The sequence below is a fragment of the Mytilus trossulus genome, chromosome 6 (assembly GCF_036588685.1).
Source record: "Mytilus trossulus isolate FHL-02 chromosome 6, PNRI_Mtr1.1.1.hap1, whole genome shotgun sequence".
NCBI classification, from domain to species: domain Eukaryota; kingdom Metazoa; phylum Mollusca; class Bivalvia; order Mytilida; family Mytilidae; genus Mytilus; species Mytilus trossulus.
In genome coordinates, this window is record NC_086378.1 from 503,064 (window position 1) to 518,655 (window position 15,592).

General features: G+C 32.7%; 1 protein-coding gene across 1 annotated transcript in view; it reads left to right on the forward strand.

The window, feature by feature from the left end:
- Nucleotides 1-312: 312 nt before the first annotated feature.
- Nucleotides 313-15,592, forward strand: part of LOC134720547 (MAM and LDL-receptor class A domain-containing protein 1-like) — a 211,211-nt gene continuing 195,931 nt past the window's right edge. Inside the window, exon 1 of the mRNA XM_063582861.1 lies at nucleotides 313-614. Coding sequence (XP_063438931.1) covers nucleotides 533-614 — 82 coding nt within the window. The 5' untranslated portion in view covers nucleotides 313-532. The remainder of the gene's footprint in view (nucleotides 615-15,592) is intronic.

Sequence of the window (15,592 nt, forward strand, 5' to 3'; positions counted from 1 at the left end):
TCTTTCCAACGATATAAAATATAGCCGTATGTTATTCCGTTAAGGCAAATCGATAAAAAATTTTGATTGGGCACCCTACTATAAATATATTTCCAGAATAAAAACATTGGTAATGAGAATCCCAGGCAATATATTAGTTCACTGTTTTCCCACTAATTCCACGTGTTTTAAGTAGTAGTTTACTCGTAGTAGCCCACAATGCATTGTAGTTCATTGACTCGATTGGTCAGTTTTTTAAGGCCATATTGGCCTTGTGTTTTGGAAATTACTATGCAAATATATTCTGACGTCAGAAAATCTAGAGTTCTCGACCTGTTTATGTATTAAAGTCGCCCACTACGTCATGAGTATATGGTCACGAGAGCTTCATGGAAAATACGAGCGCACGGGTGAATGGTTCCGGGGTATATAAAACCTTTCTAGAAACCTAGTGATAGACAGGATAGAGTTATATAACATTCGACGAAAAAAAAAACCAAGAGATTGACTGTTTGTCCAGTTGATACTTTTCGTGTCTTTATAATTTTCAAAAATGAAAATTACATTGTTTTGTGTGTCAGTATTTTGGACGATTTGTACGACTACATCGAGAGAGATTCCACATCAGTACTCACGTAAGTAGAATTAATTTAGATTTTAGTAGTGAACTTTTACTCGATTACAGTTAAATTCCTAATGCATGTAGAGCAAGACTTTGGTTAGCTTGCTTGCTTTGTTTATATATTATACAATAGTACATTAGATAAAATTCAATTGAATTTAACTATACTATTTACAGGTTTAATTTTTGTCGAGCCTGCAACTTTTGTTGCAGAAAGCTCGACATAGGGATAGTGATCCGGCGGCGGCGGCGGCGTTAGCTCACTTCTTAAAAGCTTTATATTTTAGAAGGCGGAAGACTTGGATGCTTCATACTTTGTATATAGATGCTTCATGTTACGAAGTTTCCGTCAGTCACATGTCCAATGTCCTTGACCTCATTTTCATGGTTCAGTGACCACTTGAAAAAAAAGTTCAGATTTTTTGTAATGTTGAATTCTCTCTTATTATAAGTAATAGGATAACTAAATTTTATATGTGCTTACCTTGCAAGGTCCTCATGTCTGTCAGACAGTTTTCAATTGACCTCGACAACATTTCATGGATCAGTGAACAAGGTTAAGTTTTGGTGGTCAAGTCCATATCTCAGATACTATAAGCAATAGGGCTTGTATATTCGGTGTATGGAAGGACTGCAAGGTGTACATGTCCAACTGGTAGGTGTCATCTGACCTTGACCTCATTTTCATGGTTCAGTGGTTATAGTTAATTTTGTGTGTTTTGGTGTGTTTTTCTCATACTTAATGCAACAGGTCTACTATATTTGTTGTATGGAATGATTGTAAGGTGTACATGTTTAGCGGGGATATGTCATGTGACCTTGACCTCATTTTCATGGTTCAGTGGTCAAAGTTAAGTTTTTGAGTTTTGGTCTTTTTATCTAATACTATATGCCATAGGTCAACTATATTTGGTGTATGGAAATATTTTATGATCTTTATGTCAGTCGTGCAGGTTTTATTTGACCGTGACCTCATTTTCGCGGTTCATTGCAAAGTGTTTAGTTTTTGTTTTGGTCTATTTTTCTTCAACTATAAGTAATAGGTCAACTATATATGTTGTATAGAAGCATTGTTAGCTGTACGTGTCTGCCTGGCGTGGTTCATCTGACCTTGACCTCATTTTTAAGGTTCATTGGTCTTTGTTTGCTAGTAGTTATCTTGTTTAATGTTAACTTTATGTGACAGTTGTAATAAAGCTTTATACTTAGGACTATCAACATAATATCAATGAGTAGTACAGAAGGAGAGACATTTCAGCGTGTGCACTCTTGTTCCTATATTTATTGTTTGAAGATGTCAATCTTTAAAAAAAAGCTTGAGTAAACGTATATACAAACAACGCAAGCATTTTTTCGCCTGTTCCCATTCAGTTATACACAATTAACCAAAGTGTCACTCTACAATCTGTAGGAAATGAGCTGTAATGTTACAATAGCAATACAAATAGAGTGCATCTTGAAAAGAATCTCAAGGTTCCAATTGTAATCGGAGAGCATAACTTTCATTATAGAATATCTTGTCTCCTCCGGGACCTCTGTGTTACAAGGCAGCGCTTTAAGTGACCAACCCAACGCAATACTTCCTTAAGGTTCATGCGGACCCTATGGCTAAAATGGCCGTATTTTCACCTCAAAATTTTCTCTTGAGAACAGGCAAACCTGTGCATCTGGAAAAGTTTTAAGGCATAACATGCCCTAGATCAATCGAATTCAACTGCATTGTATGAATTAGAACATTCATAACTAAATACGATTTTGCCGTACACTTTTTTTCGTCTCTGCAGAAGATGATAAAATTAGCAAACAGTTGAATTTACCTTGATATGGTCCACTCAGGTACTCAGTTATTTAAATAACCAATTAATGTCAGGTATCTATTGTCCATCTAAAGTCCCTGTCAATTAAAAATGCTCACTTTAAGTTTTATCTGTGGGGAAGTTCTCAAACCTGTTTCCCAACTTAGTTTATTTTTGACATCTTCTGGAGGAATGAAAAAAAGTGCACGGCAAAATCCTGGTAAGTTTTTATTTTTCTAAAACATAAAACATACTTAAAATTCATTTATCTAGGGCATGCTATAGATATAGGAAGATGTGGTGCGAGTGCCAATGAGACAACTCTCCATCCAAATAACAATTTAAAAAGTAAACCATTGTAGGTTAAAGTACGACCTTCAACACGGAGCCTTGGCTCACACCGAACAACAAGCTATCAAGGGCCCCAAAATTACTAGTGTAAAACCATTCAAACGGGAAAACCAACGGTCTTATCTATATAAACAAAAAGAGAAACGAGAAACACGTATATATTACATAAACAAACGACAACTACTGTAAATCAGATTCCTGACTTAGGACAGGTGCAAACATTTGCAGCGGGATTAAACGTTTTATCGGATCCAAACCTTCTCTCTTTTTCTGAAACAATAGCATAACATCACAACATAGAAAAACATACGATAAAATATCAATTGGCAGACTTAACTCAATCAAAAAACGTATGATTACACAATGAACGAATAAATTTGATCTGCGATATCTGAATACAAATGCCTGAATACTTTTACAGATGCACAGGTTTGTCTGTACTCAGAGTAAATTTTGAGGTGAAAATACGGCCATTTTAGCCATAGGGTCCACATGAACCTTAACCCAACCTTACGACTGACCAAGTATTAGTATAGTAAGACTATACAAATAACTGGGCTCACTAAACATCTATCAATAATGGTAAGCAATTCCCCCTCAAGAGTCACCATACCATGAAGTATCTCGAACACAAACCCTAGCTACCTAGAACACGAAGGTCACAGACAATTTAGCAATAGAATCATGCTCTCCGACAAACGTTTTGGTCTAAAAGTTGCTGGTATAGCTGTCGTATTATTCACACTCTATATATAGATTCTTTGTATAACCAGATACGACAGATACAAAAGTTTATACAGATCAAAATCAACTGTACAGTATAACAAATCCAATGTACACCATAACAAATCCACTGTACACTATAACAAATCCACTGTACACTATAACAAATTACCTGTACACTATAACAAATCTACTGTACACTATAACAAATCCACTGTACACTCTGAGACTACTATAACACAGAGATTGGTCACTACCGATTTATCCTGTAGTGTGAGTCTCCATCTTTTCAGCTACGTTAATATAAGTGTCCTTACAAACAACGGTATAGTGCTGGGTCTTCCAAGTGCTCCACGAAACCCCTTTCTAAATTATTAACATCCATTTTATCAGCAATCAAAGACGGGCTTCAAAGTTATTGTAAAACTGTCTACTCTCGAGGTGGCGTGAATCAGATGTGGATACTTAAAAATTCCAAAGATCTTTTAGAGTACATACAATCTAACTCTCTTTCATCTTGTAACAGTATTAAAACATTTGACTTTTCTACTCTTTACACAAGTATTCCACATTCCAAACTAAAAGACAAATTAAAAGAGTTGGTATTACTTTGATTCATAAAAAAGAATGACCAACGTAGATACAAGTATCTTGTCTTAGGGAGGGATAAATCCTACTTTGTATAGAATCATTCTGATTCAAATAAAAAATTCTCCGAAACCGATATTATCAAGATGCTTGATTTCTTGATTGACAACATATTTGTTACGTTCGGAGGACGTGTTTTTCAACAGACTGTCGGCATCCCAATGGGAACAAACTTAGCCCCTCTACTTGCTGACTTGTTTCTTTATTATTATGAGGCTGACTTCATGCAGGAACTTCTTAGGAAGAAAGATAAGAAGTTAGCAATAACCTTTAACTCTACTTTCCGCTATATAGATGACGTTCTTTCACTAAACAATTCAAAATTTGGTGACTATGTGGATCGCATCTATCCCATCGAATTAAAGATAAAGGATACTACAGATACAGTAAAGTCGGCTTCATATCTTGACTTACATCTAAAAATTGACAATGAGGGTCGGTTGAAGACAAAACTTTACGACAAAAGAGATGATTTCAGCTTTCCAATTGTGAACTTTCCATTTCTAAGTAGCAACATTCCAGCAGCACCTTCATACGGGGTATATATCTCCCAATTGATACGATATTCCCATGCTTGCATTTCCTATCATGATTTTCTTGATAGAGGGTTACTGCTCACAAGGAAGCTATTAAACCAAGAGTTTCAAATGGTGAAGTTGAAATGATCACTTCGTAAATTTTACGGACGCCATCACGAGTTGGTTGACCGTTATGGAATAACCGTTTCACAAATGATATCGGATATGTTCCTTAAGTCGAAACTACAATCCCCTTCGCTTTCATGAATTTGACCTACCGAATTAGACTTTTTACCGGATTTGTAATCACATATTAAGCAACACGACGGGTGCCGCATGTGGAGCAGTTTCTGCTTACGCTTCCGGAGCACCTGAGATCACCCCTAGTTTTTGGTGGGGTTCGTGTAGTTTATTCTTTAGTTTTCTATGTTGTGTCATGTGTACTATTGTTTTTCTGTTTGTCTTTTTCATTTTTAGCCTTGGCGTTGTCAGTTTGTTTTAGATTTACGAGTTTGACTGTCCCTTTGGTATCTTTGGTCCCTCTTTCGTATTCAACCGTAGTTTCGTATTTATCAGTAGCAGACGACAAATGTCACCACCTAATCACCGAGACTACTAATTGTCTATTTCAGTATCGGATATAATTAAAAATAAATTATAAAAAAAAAAAATGAATTAGAGGGAAAAGGAAAATAAATTATTAATATCTTTGTTTAACTATTCATATCTAGATATTTTTTAATCAGTTTATAGTGTGTTAATAAATTGTAAGTATGCGGCTTAAAAACACGATATCCCGAACTTCATTAAAAGAATTCCCGGATCTCGAAAGGGTAATTCCCGAAACCTTGAGCTTAAAAACGCCCGACCCCGGAGTCCTGATAAAGGTCATACCCCCTCATATATATGTATGTGTATGTCAAAAGACTAACCCTAACCCTAACCCTAACCCCCCCCCCCCCAATAAGATGTATGTATTAATTTTACACTCCTCAGAAAGGACCATCCATCCCATCCCCCGTTAGCAGACTTTAACTGGAATGGTCCAATGTCAATCAGAAACGAAGAAAAAAAATCTAATGTACACTGTACGTGATAGTAAAAATAACCAGTCGGTAATAGGATGTTTTATTTTACAGTGGATAACCTTGTTTAAAAGTCAATTATAAACTTCAACAGTTATGTATGTAGTTTTATAGCAAAGCAAGTAGCATCTATCATAAAAAAAAATGTGGTATGATTGCCAATGAGATAAATGACACAGAAATAAACAGCTATAGGTCACCGTACGGTCTTCATCAATGAGCAAAGTCCATACCGCATAGTTAGCTATTAAGGGCCTCGAAATGACAAATGTAAAACAATTCTAACAGGAATATTGGTTTGAGGGTAAGACTTCCTTTTGAACCCATCAAAACCAGATACAAAGTAGAAAATTGCAGGAATCTAGACAACCTTTCCTTAAAATTGTATAAAAATGCGTATATCCTGCTTAAACGAAGTTTTGTTAAATGTTTGGGCCCAGTCACGACTTTTATATTTTTAAATAGTTATATACTAGTATCTACGAAAAGACAATATTGGAAAATGACGCAGTCATTGTTCCATTACTGCCGACCTGAACTTCTTTACATGTCTCTGCCTACCGCGCTTGGTTTCGTATTTACTATTTCCCATACAAACTGGAATCTGCTTGTGTTATCATGATGCATGATCATTGTGTAGAAAAAAAGAAGAAATTATCAGCCAGGAAGCAGTTTACACTCGGTTTCATATTTACTATTTTACAAACTAACTGGTTTCTGCTTGTATTCCACTACACTCGAACAAAGTGTTGTAGTTTGACGGGAACCAGTTTAGAATTTGTAAACTACAAAACGTAATCGGTTATTGTTCATTCCGTTTTGGTGTTTCTTACCGACTTATATGGTTTGAATAAGCCTAAGACCCTTCAAGCATTAATGTGATAGGTATATTAAAGACTGTTTTACAAAAGGATTGAACTGTTTTACTTTCAAAGTCGTACTATAGTGATATCTGTCATGTACGGATTTCCACTCTCACCGGTTAATTTCTTCTTTTACACGTGCTTTTGAAACTTCCTGTTTAAACATCGCAAGTTTTAAAATTGTTTTTTGATTGAATTAAACTTATTTTAACAATCATGAAGCGTTCCAGAATCATTTTAAAACAGTTTCTTCGATCGCAGAGGAATTGAAACGTACAAGTCAAGTCGGCACCTGGTTAAGCTAGGTTCCACTAAAGTCAAAATATAGGACACTTCATAAACGGCTAAACTTTGCCTGTATTTTTCAACCTGTAATGAATAAAGTCATAAACTATGAGAACATATGTTCATTTACACATACTTTATATATACACATTGTGTAAATTGTAAATAAACTTGAAATTGTTATGTTGTGGCCAAACCGGTTCTTGGGGTGAACACTAAATTTTCAAAAAAATCTGCAGGCCTGCAAGACGACTTTATTTGCTTAAAATTGGTATGGACGAATACTGTTACATGTAATGCAGGGCAAGCGGATGCTGATTTGTCACATACATATGTTTTAATGGCATATTTGTCCAATTTCTGTATTGTACCTTCGATATCCGTTCACTTAGATACATGAAATTAACTGAAACTCGAAAATCAATACATTTTATAAAAAATCAACATGCGCTTGCCCTGCATTACATGTAATAGTATTCGTTCATTTGAAAAAATATCCAATATCTCATGTAGTCCAAATAATTTTGACGTCTGGCAAGGCTATTTTTTTTTTTTCTGGGACGCCTTCCTACGAACGTCGTTGCCAGACGTAATAATTATTTGGACTACTCATATATATATATATATCATTAAAAATACACCAAAAAAGTCATTTAGTTGAGAAAAATAAATATATGAGACAATATCTGAAAAAGTCAATTTTTTGGCTATAAGAAAAAACAATATCATTAAAAATACACCAAAAAAGTCATTTAGTTGAGAAAAATAAATATATGAGACAATATCTGAAAAAGTCAATTTTTTGGCTATAAGAAAAAACAAAAAAAAATGTCTTTAAACCCGGTATTTTAATAGCACTCATCGAAGAACACACATTTGGGATCTAGGAACTGTTGTCTGTAATTCAAACAATTATTTAATAAGGAAACAATGGCAATTTTAAAAATGGTACAACAAAAATCCAGTTCTTTCCTGTTACCAAAGGGAATCAATTTTTAAAAGTTTCTAATGGGAATAAGGAATAAGTTTAAGACGTTATTTGTGGTTTACTAGTATATCCTACAATAGTTTATCAAATGCCAATTATTGATTTTAACATTTGCAATACAAAAGGTTTAGAAATATACTTAAATATAGTTCGGTATCTCGGTAACATGAAAGAATTTTGAGTAACAGGACAACGGTAACAGGACAGAGTTGGTAACAGAAAGGATTTTTCTGCTTTATTTTAAAGTTTAAGAAAAATACGTCATTTTAGATTGGTCACAATTGTAAGATAACAGCAAACAATGTCATTTATACTTCGAAACTGTATTTGCAAGATGACAAATCTGCCTAGGTAATGAAAAATTCTAAAATTAATTCCTTTCTGTTACTATCTACTATACTTAAATTGCACTATGTTCTCTGCTGTTATCAAAAGCAAAAAACCTATTTTGTTATTCAATATACTGTATATTATTTTGAAATTTATTTGATATGGTGGTGATAACTTATATTAAATGAAATGGTTGATATATAGTAGATTAACTCTTCGATTCTTCAGTGAAAATGTCTTGAACATCCTTCCTGTTACTAATGATGGTTATGCTGTTACTTTTTATCAGGTAACATGACAGAACGTAACAGAAAGGAATTACGCGATAGTTTTTGTCCTTTTTATCACATTAAATGTAAGTGTATTTCCTGTGTCCTATAACTTTTAAAAAGATGATATAAAAACACACTTAATATTGTGGTGCACACTTAAAAATATTCTCAGAAAGTGGAAGAAAAGGCTATAACAGGATAGAACACCAATAAGTATTTTTCTATAAATTCTTACTTTGAATGGGCTTGATTTTCAAACCTGGCTGCCTTTCCAACTATTTCTTTGTACTAATGCATTCAGGAAATGATGCTCTTCACAATACATAATGGGAAAATAACTCTAAGTCTTATAAACGTTTCCACAGGTAAAAAAAACTGTGGTAACAGGAGGGAAATTACCTCTGGGGACAATTTTTGTTTGTCTTAAAATTTGCAAAATTTTATTACATGCTATAGTTATAATATAAAAAGACAAATTAAGGGCAAGTTTATTATATAATTTATCATATATGTGAGAATCGGACGCCTGTTCAATTAATTTGGATATTATTTGAATGATTTAGTTTTCAAAAAAACACAGGGGACAACATGATTTTAAGGGGGTTGAACATTTAAATTACAATATTTTATTGGAAGAAATATAAGAATGAGTGTTTAATTGGCAAGAGTTGGTTCATTATATAATTTAGTTCATACTGAAACTTGAAATTTTCAAAAAAGATGGTTGAATAAAAAAATAATTGCTGGTGAAGTGGGGGACATGGAAAATCGACTTTTTCAGATATTGTCTCATATACAAAATGTACATGAACACCCAGAAATGTGAAAGTTAGTATTTAACTCTTTTTGCTTAAATACTGTTAAAAATATATATTTAACATGGGTGACGAATTGACTATATCAGGTGTCGATTTTAACCAGGTGCTGATTTGTCCAGGTGCCAATTCAACTAGGTGCCGGTTTGACTAGAATTCTTTGACAAATGTTTGAAATTATCTCTTAGACTACTCTACTCATTCGCGCCCAATTTTAATTCAAATTCAAGTTGAATAATTGGAAAATCATGGTTGTTGTTTTAAATTGCTTTGGTGTAAATACTGAATGTATTTATAGCTTGGTATGAGTAAAACATTGAAGATTTTAAAGGAAAAACACAAAAAATACTTGTTTAACAGCTTGGTCCCTTTGATCTGAAACAACGAAACAATAAAACAAAGAAACCAAAATATAACAATCCACTAATATAACCAAAACATGATAAAATTTATTCAACACACAGAAAAAAACATAGTCAGAATCTCACTTCATTTTGAAACAAGTCAATGAAACAAAGTTATAGCAATACACCTACCAAAACATGATTAAGAGTCATTCAACACAAAATAAAACGTTGACAAAATGCCACTTTATTTAGAAAGGATTATTATTATTTTTAACAATACGCTATCCAAAACATGATTAAGATTTATTCTACACAAAAAAAAATGCTGTCTCACTTTATTTTGAGACAATAACAACAATAATACTTATAAGAAAACACTTGCTTACAGAGTTATTAAACACAAAACCAATTAAGATTGGGTGCGATCATGTAGGGTGTGAAAGTGAAAGGGGATGAACATGAGTGGGCGCAAACGTGAATGGAAGCGAACGGACCCGGATTCAGACTATGTACCAGTGAGAAACATACAAGCCTTTCTACGGTATTTATTTGTACAATTCAGGTAGTCTTGACCTATTCATTTGTCTTAAAAAAAACCAGCCAGTTGTCACCTTCACTTCACACACACACACATATACGAATATCAATTATATGCTTACGATACATGTTTCATTGTTAAACTAATTGCGGTATGTGAAAATCAAGACTTGCATAACAACTATCCCAATATATGAGACAGTGGCGTCATTTTTCTTCAGAGCTTTCAGCTCTCTGATTTCTATAGTGAATGCAGACCGATGAACTCGAAAACTTAGTGTGTAATATAGGGTATATTTTTTTGGAAATTTTTCACATGCTTAGGACTATGCTATATAACAAAGAAGATGTGGTATGATTGCCAATGAGACAACTAACCACAAAAGACCAAAATGACACAAATATTAACAACTATAGGTCACCGTACGGCCTTCAACAATGAGCAAGGCTCGTACAGCATAGAACACTTGAAGGTTTGTTAGACCAAATGAAAAAAAAAATGTGTGTTTCTTATTTCCCCACCGACCCTATATTTTAAACTTTGAAATACTAGTAGCCTAATTTAAAGGTGTTTTTTTCAATTTTCAATAGGTACTGTTAAAGTCAGAATTTCTCAGACTGAAAGTAAAACAAATCCCTAACTTCTCACCCTATGAATTTAAAGATGTAATAGTTGACACATATTATTACCTCCATTTAAAGATGTAATAGTTGACACATATTATTACCTTCATTTAAAGATGTAATAGTTGACACATATTATTACCTCCATTTAAAGATGTAATAGTTGACACATATTATTACCTTCATGTAAAGATGTAATAGTTGACACATATTATTACCTTCATTTAAAGATGTAATAGTTGACACATATTATTACACTTCCTCCTCTATTCATTTAAAAATGTAATAGTTGACACATAGTATTACCTGCCTCCTCTATTCATTTAAAGATGTAATACTTGACACATATTATTACACTTCCTCCTCTATTCATTTAATGATGTAATACTTGACACATATTATTACACTTCCTCCTCTATTCATTTAATGATGTAATAGTTGACACATAGTATTACCTCTTCCTTCTCTATTCATTTAATGGTGTTATAGTTGACACATATTATTACACTTCCTCCTCTATTCATTTAAAGATGTTATAGTTGACACATATTATTACACTTCCTCCTCTATTCATTTAAAGATGTAATAGTTGACACATAGTATTACCTCTTCCTCCTCTATTCATTTAAAGATGTAATAGTTGACACATATTATTACACTTCCTCCTCTATTCATTTAAAGATGTAATAGTTGACACATATTATTACACTTCCTCCTCTATTCATTTAAAGATGTAATAGTTGACACATATTATTACACTTCCTCCTCTATTCATTTAAAGATGTAATAGTTGACACATATTATTACCTTCATTTAAAGATGTAATAGTTGACACATATTATTACACTTCCTCCTCTATTCATTTAAAGATGTAATAGTTGACACATATTATTACACTTCCTCCTCTATTCATTTAAAGATGTAATAGTTGACACATATTATTACCTCTTCCTCCTCTTTTCATTTAAAGATGTAATAGTTGACACATATTAATTTTTTTTGCCTTACCTGAAAGATCTTTAGATGTGCATGTGTAAAGCAAAATTATATCCGGGTGAAATTTGATCAGGAGGAAAAAATGTCACAGTAGTTATTGTTATTTTTTTATCCGGAGGAAAATATTTCCCTGGGATATTTTTTACCTTTGCCGTGAAATTCTACCTGGGTAGTTAACTTATTGAATAGTTATTAGAAATGTTTTTATCCTTTACAAATACTATGAAATAGTAATTGTGTATTTGAATTAAATCTATTTTGTAAAAAAAATGTATTATAATGGGAATTATTTCATGATTTATCATTGAAATTTTTTTTGAAAAAATTCAAGTAAATATCATTTTTTTTTTTTTAAATTATCATAAAACATAACACATAAGAAAGAAAACCAGAAATAATTTCAAAGATCGTAATTGTGAAATAATATCATGATTAAATAAGGTAAGTGAAATACATGTAAAATGAGTTGTTTTCAGATCTCAGTACAAATATAGATTAAAACGTAAAGGTAGAAATATAGGTGCATTACTACTGTTAACAGAAATGGAAGAATTTTATTATGATAATATTTTTAACTATATAAATAGTATGGGGACAAAGATGTTGTTGATTATATTGATTTAGATAAATTATAGCATAACAATATATTGGAACAAAAACAATTTAACACCTGGATAGTATTTACCTGTGAAATGTTATCTGTCTTATTAAAAATTCATGTTGTAGGTCATCTTGTTATATAAATGAATATATAAAAAATCAGATTCAAGAAAACATTTCACTATGGAATAGATTCAGGAAAATATTATATCAATATCTTTAAAATATGAATTGCTCATAATTACCTCCCTTTGATGAATTATGCAAATTTGTTCTTCCTTTGTAAAACATTTAATAATTAAAGTCAGGTATATATTGATTGCAAGTAACATATATACATACTAGTTAATGGTACTATATTTCACAATGTTCTGTGAAATATGATACGGCAAATATATACCGGTACATACTATCCGCATAACAGATAGATTTTCACCCTCTGGAAAAATTCTACCTGTGAAATACCATGCCTGGAAAAAAAATACCGTGACAAATTATTCGCAAGATAAAATATCACAGAGGAAGAAATAATCCGTTATACATGTACACACTTCTTTTCTCTCTTTTTTTAATCAATTTACAGCAATAATAGATTTTTTTTAAATTTCAGTTAACAAGCTTCTACAGATCAATTGGTGTTTTTTTCTAAACAACAATCGTACATTTTAAAGAAATTAATATTTGTTGATTTTTTCTATAATTATCTCGATTGATAATAACATGAAACAACATGCGTGTATTTGCATGTTTCTTATAATATTGTCTTCTTTAAAATGTACGATTCTTGTTTAGAGAAAATAAAACAATTTATCAGTATCATCCGCATGATTTTATTGTTGATTTTCTAAACTTTTTGCATAAGAGTGAATGTTATGTTGTTCTCGTTCATCGGTTTTGCCGAAATCTTTCGGAATTTTGATTCCTCAATGCCTTTCGACTTCTAACATAATGTGGCCTTTTCCCCCATTCAAACTCCACTGATTCGTCTTTTGTAGACGAACAGCGCGTCTGACGTAAGTTACATTTTAAACTTGGTATCAATGATGCGTTTATCTACTTTTAGTTTATGTACACATAAATCTTAATTGCAAAATTAAACCCATAAGCGTCAATCAATACAATCAAAAAGTGTTTTACAATACAATGCAATACTTATATAATAGTTCTTGAAAAAATGGTCATTATCGTGATATATGGACTGCCCAGAGGACAGTGGTACTGACTAAGATAGTGATAATGACTGAGCCGAAGGCGAGGTCATTATCTCTGTCGAAGTCAATACCAATGCCATACGGGCAGTCCATGTATCACGATAATGACCAGTTTTTCAAGAACTATTATGTTCATTTCATTGAGAAACCATGTTTTGGAAGATTCTCATAAATTCAAAACGCCTAATGCGAGCATGTTTTATAAAAAGTACATCTCCCTAAACAGAGAAACCACGCCCCACCGGTCATCAACAGAGAAACCACGCCCCATCGGTCATTATCAGACGCAAACCACGCCCCAATGGTCATTATCAGACAGAAACCACGCCCTACCGGTCATTATCATGTAAAACTTCGTAAACGACTGGTTTTCTGGTCCGTTTTGTTCTGTTAATGACTGATGGAATTTATTACTGAAGATTAATGAATGCAATGTGACCCCATTTTATCCAATAAGATAATCTTATTCTCAACTAATATGAAATAAAATGTAATTCAATACAATATCATGATATAGAATAATAGAACATATTAGAGTTCAATTATAAATTTATTAAAAAAAACCACGTGACGCTTATACTGCTCTAAATAAACTCAGCGAAGTACACACTTTCTAATTTGCATCCTGATAATTTGAATAACAATCGTAATTGACAAATAAAATAAGCGTACTTTTTTTCTTCTTCAATAATTCAAAAGGTTGAGCGCTGAGAACATTACGTTTTTGTTTGTCCAGAATGACCTTAGGACCAGTGGTTGTTGTCCGTTATTATGGTTATGATGGGGTTTTGTCTCGCCTTGACGGAGTCATAGCAAGACATAGACTGTATGCTGTTTCCGGCGTCGGCGTCAACAATGTATTAGTTTGTGATTTGGTCTAGTTCATGGTGAACCACTAGTGGTAGGTTAATGATATTTGGTTTGCAGTTGTATTAGCATTGGCATATCTCATTACCATGGAGATAATTTGTCCCCGCTCAAGGTCTATTGACTTTGAAACTTTTCATAGTTTACATGTATTTGTTTGTGATTAGGTCAATTTATTGGGAACCACTAGTGGCAGGTCAATGATATTTGGTATGCAGTTTGAATATCTTACTTTCATGGAGATTTTTTGACTCCTCCGCGGCAGTTATGGTCTATAGACTTTGAAAATTTTGCTAAGTTAACATGATTTCGCGTTACATTGAAGACCTGTTGGTGACCTTCTGCTGTTGTTTTTTCTATGGTCGGGTTGTTGTCTATTTGATATATTTCCCATTTCCATTCTCAATTTTATAAGTTTGTGATTAGATCAGTTTAAGATGAACTGCTAATGTTAAGTCAATGATATTTGGTATGCAAATCGTAGCAAATGTATTGGCATTTGAAAATATCGTTTCCATGGAGATTATATAGCCCCGTCCCTGATCATGGTTCATTGACTTTGAAACTTTTACATAGTTTACAAGTGAATAATTAGGTCTTTCCACTTTTTTGTGGAAAGATCTATTGTTTTTCTTTTGATCATTTTTTTTTCTTCCACCTAATTTTGTTCTTGCGATAAAAATTAGTTTCGCAGTTGCTTAGATATTGATATAAGATATTGAACAGTTGAGAATAAGTGAAAATAAGCCAAATTCAATAATTAGAATATGACCTCGACCTGCTGACCTCGAAATTGAGCTCAAGATTATAGCTTAATTTGACGTTCTGAATTTTTACCTTTGCTTTTACTTTATATGTATACATGATAAAGCCATGAGACTTTTGGCAGAAGGTAGAAAACCATTTCACCTTTAAAATAAACAACCGGAAGTGACCTTGTGTAAACCAGAAGTAGCTATTTTTTTGTACTTTACTTATATGAAAGTATATATAACCAGATATGTTTGGAATCAGTGTAAAGTAGATATTCTAATATTATCGGAAGTTTAATTTTTCAAACAGGAAGTAACAAATTATCTTCCTTATTTAAAAAAATATTGTATTAAACCCATATATTTTTGGAATCAGCGTACAA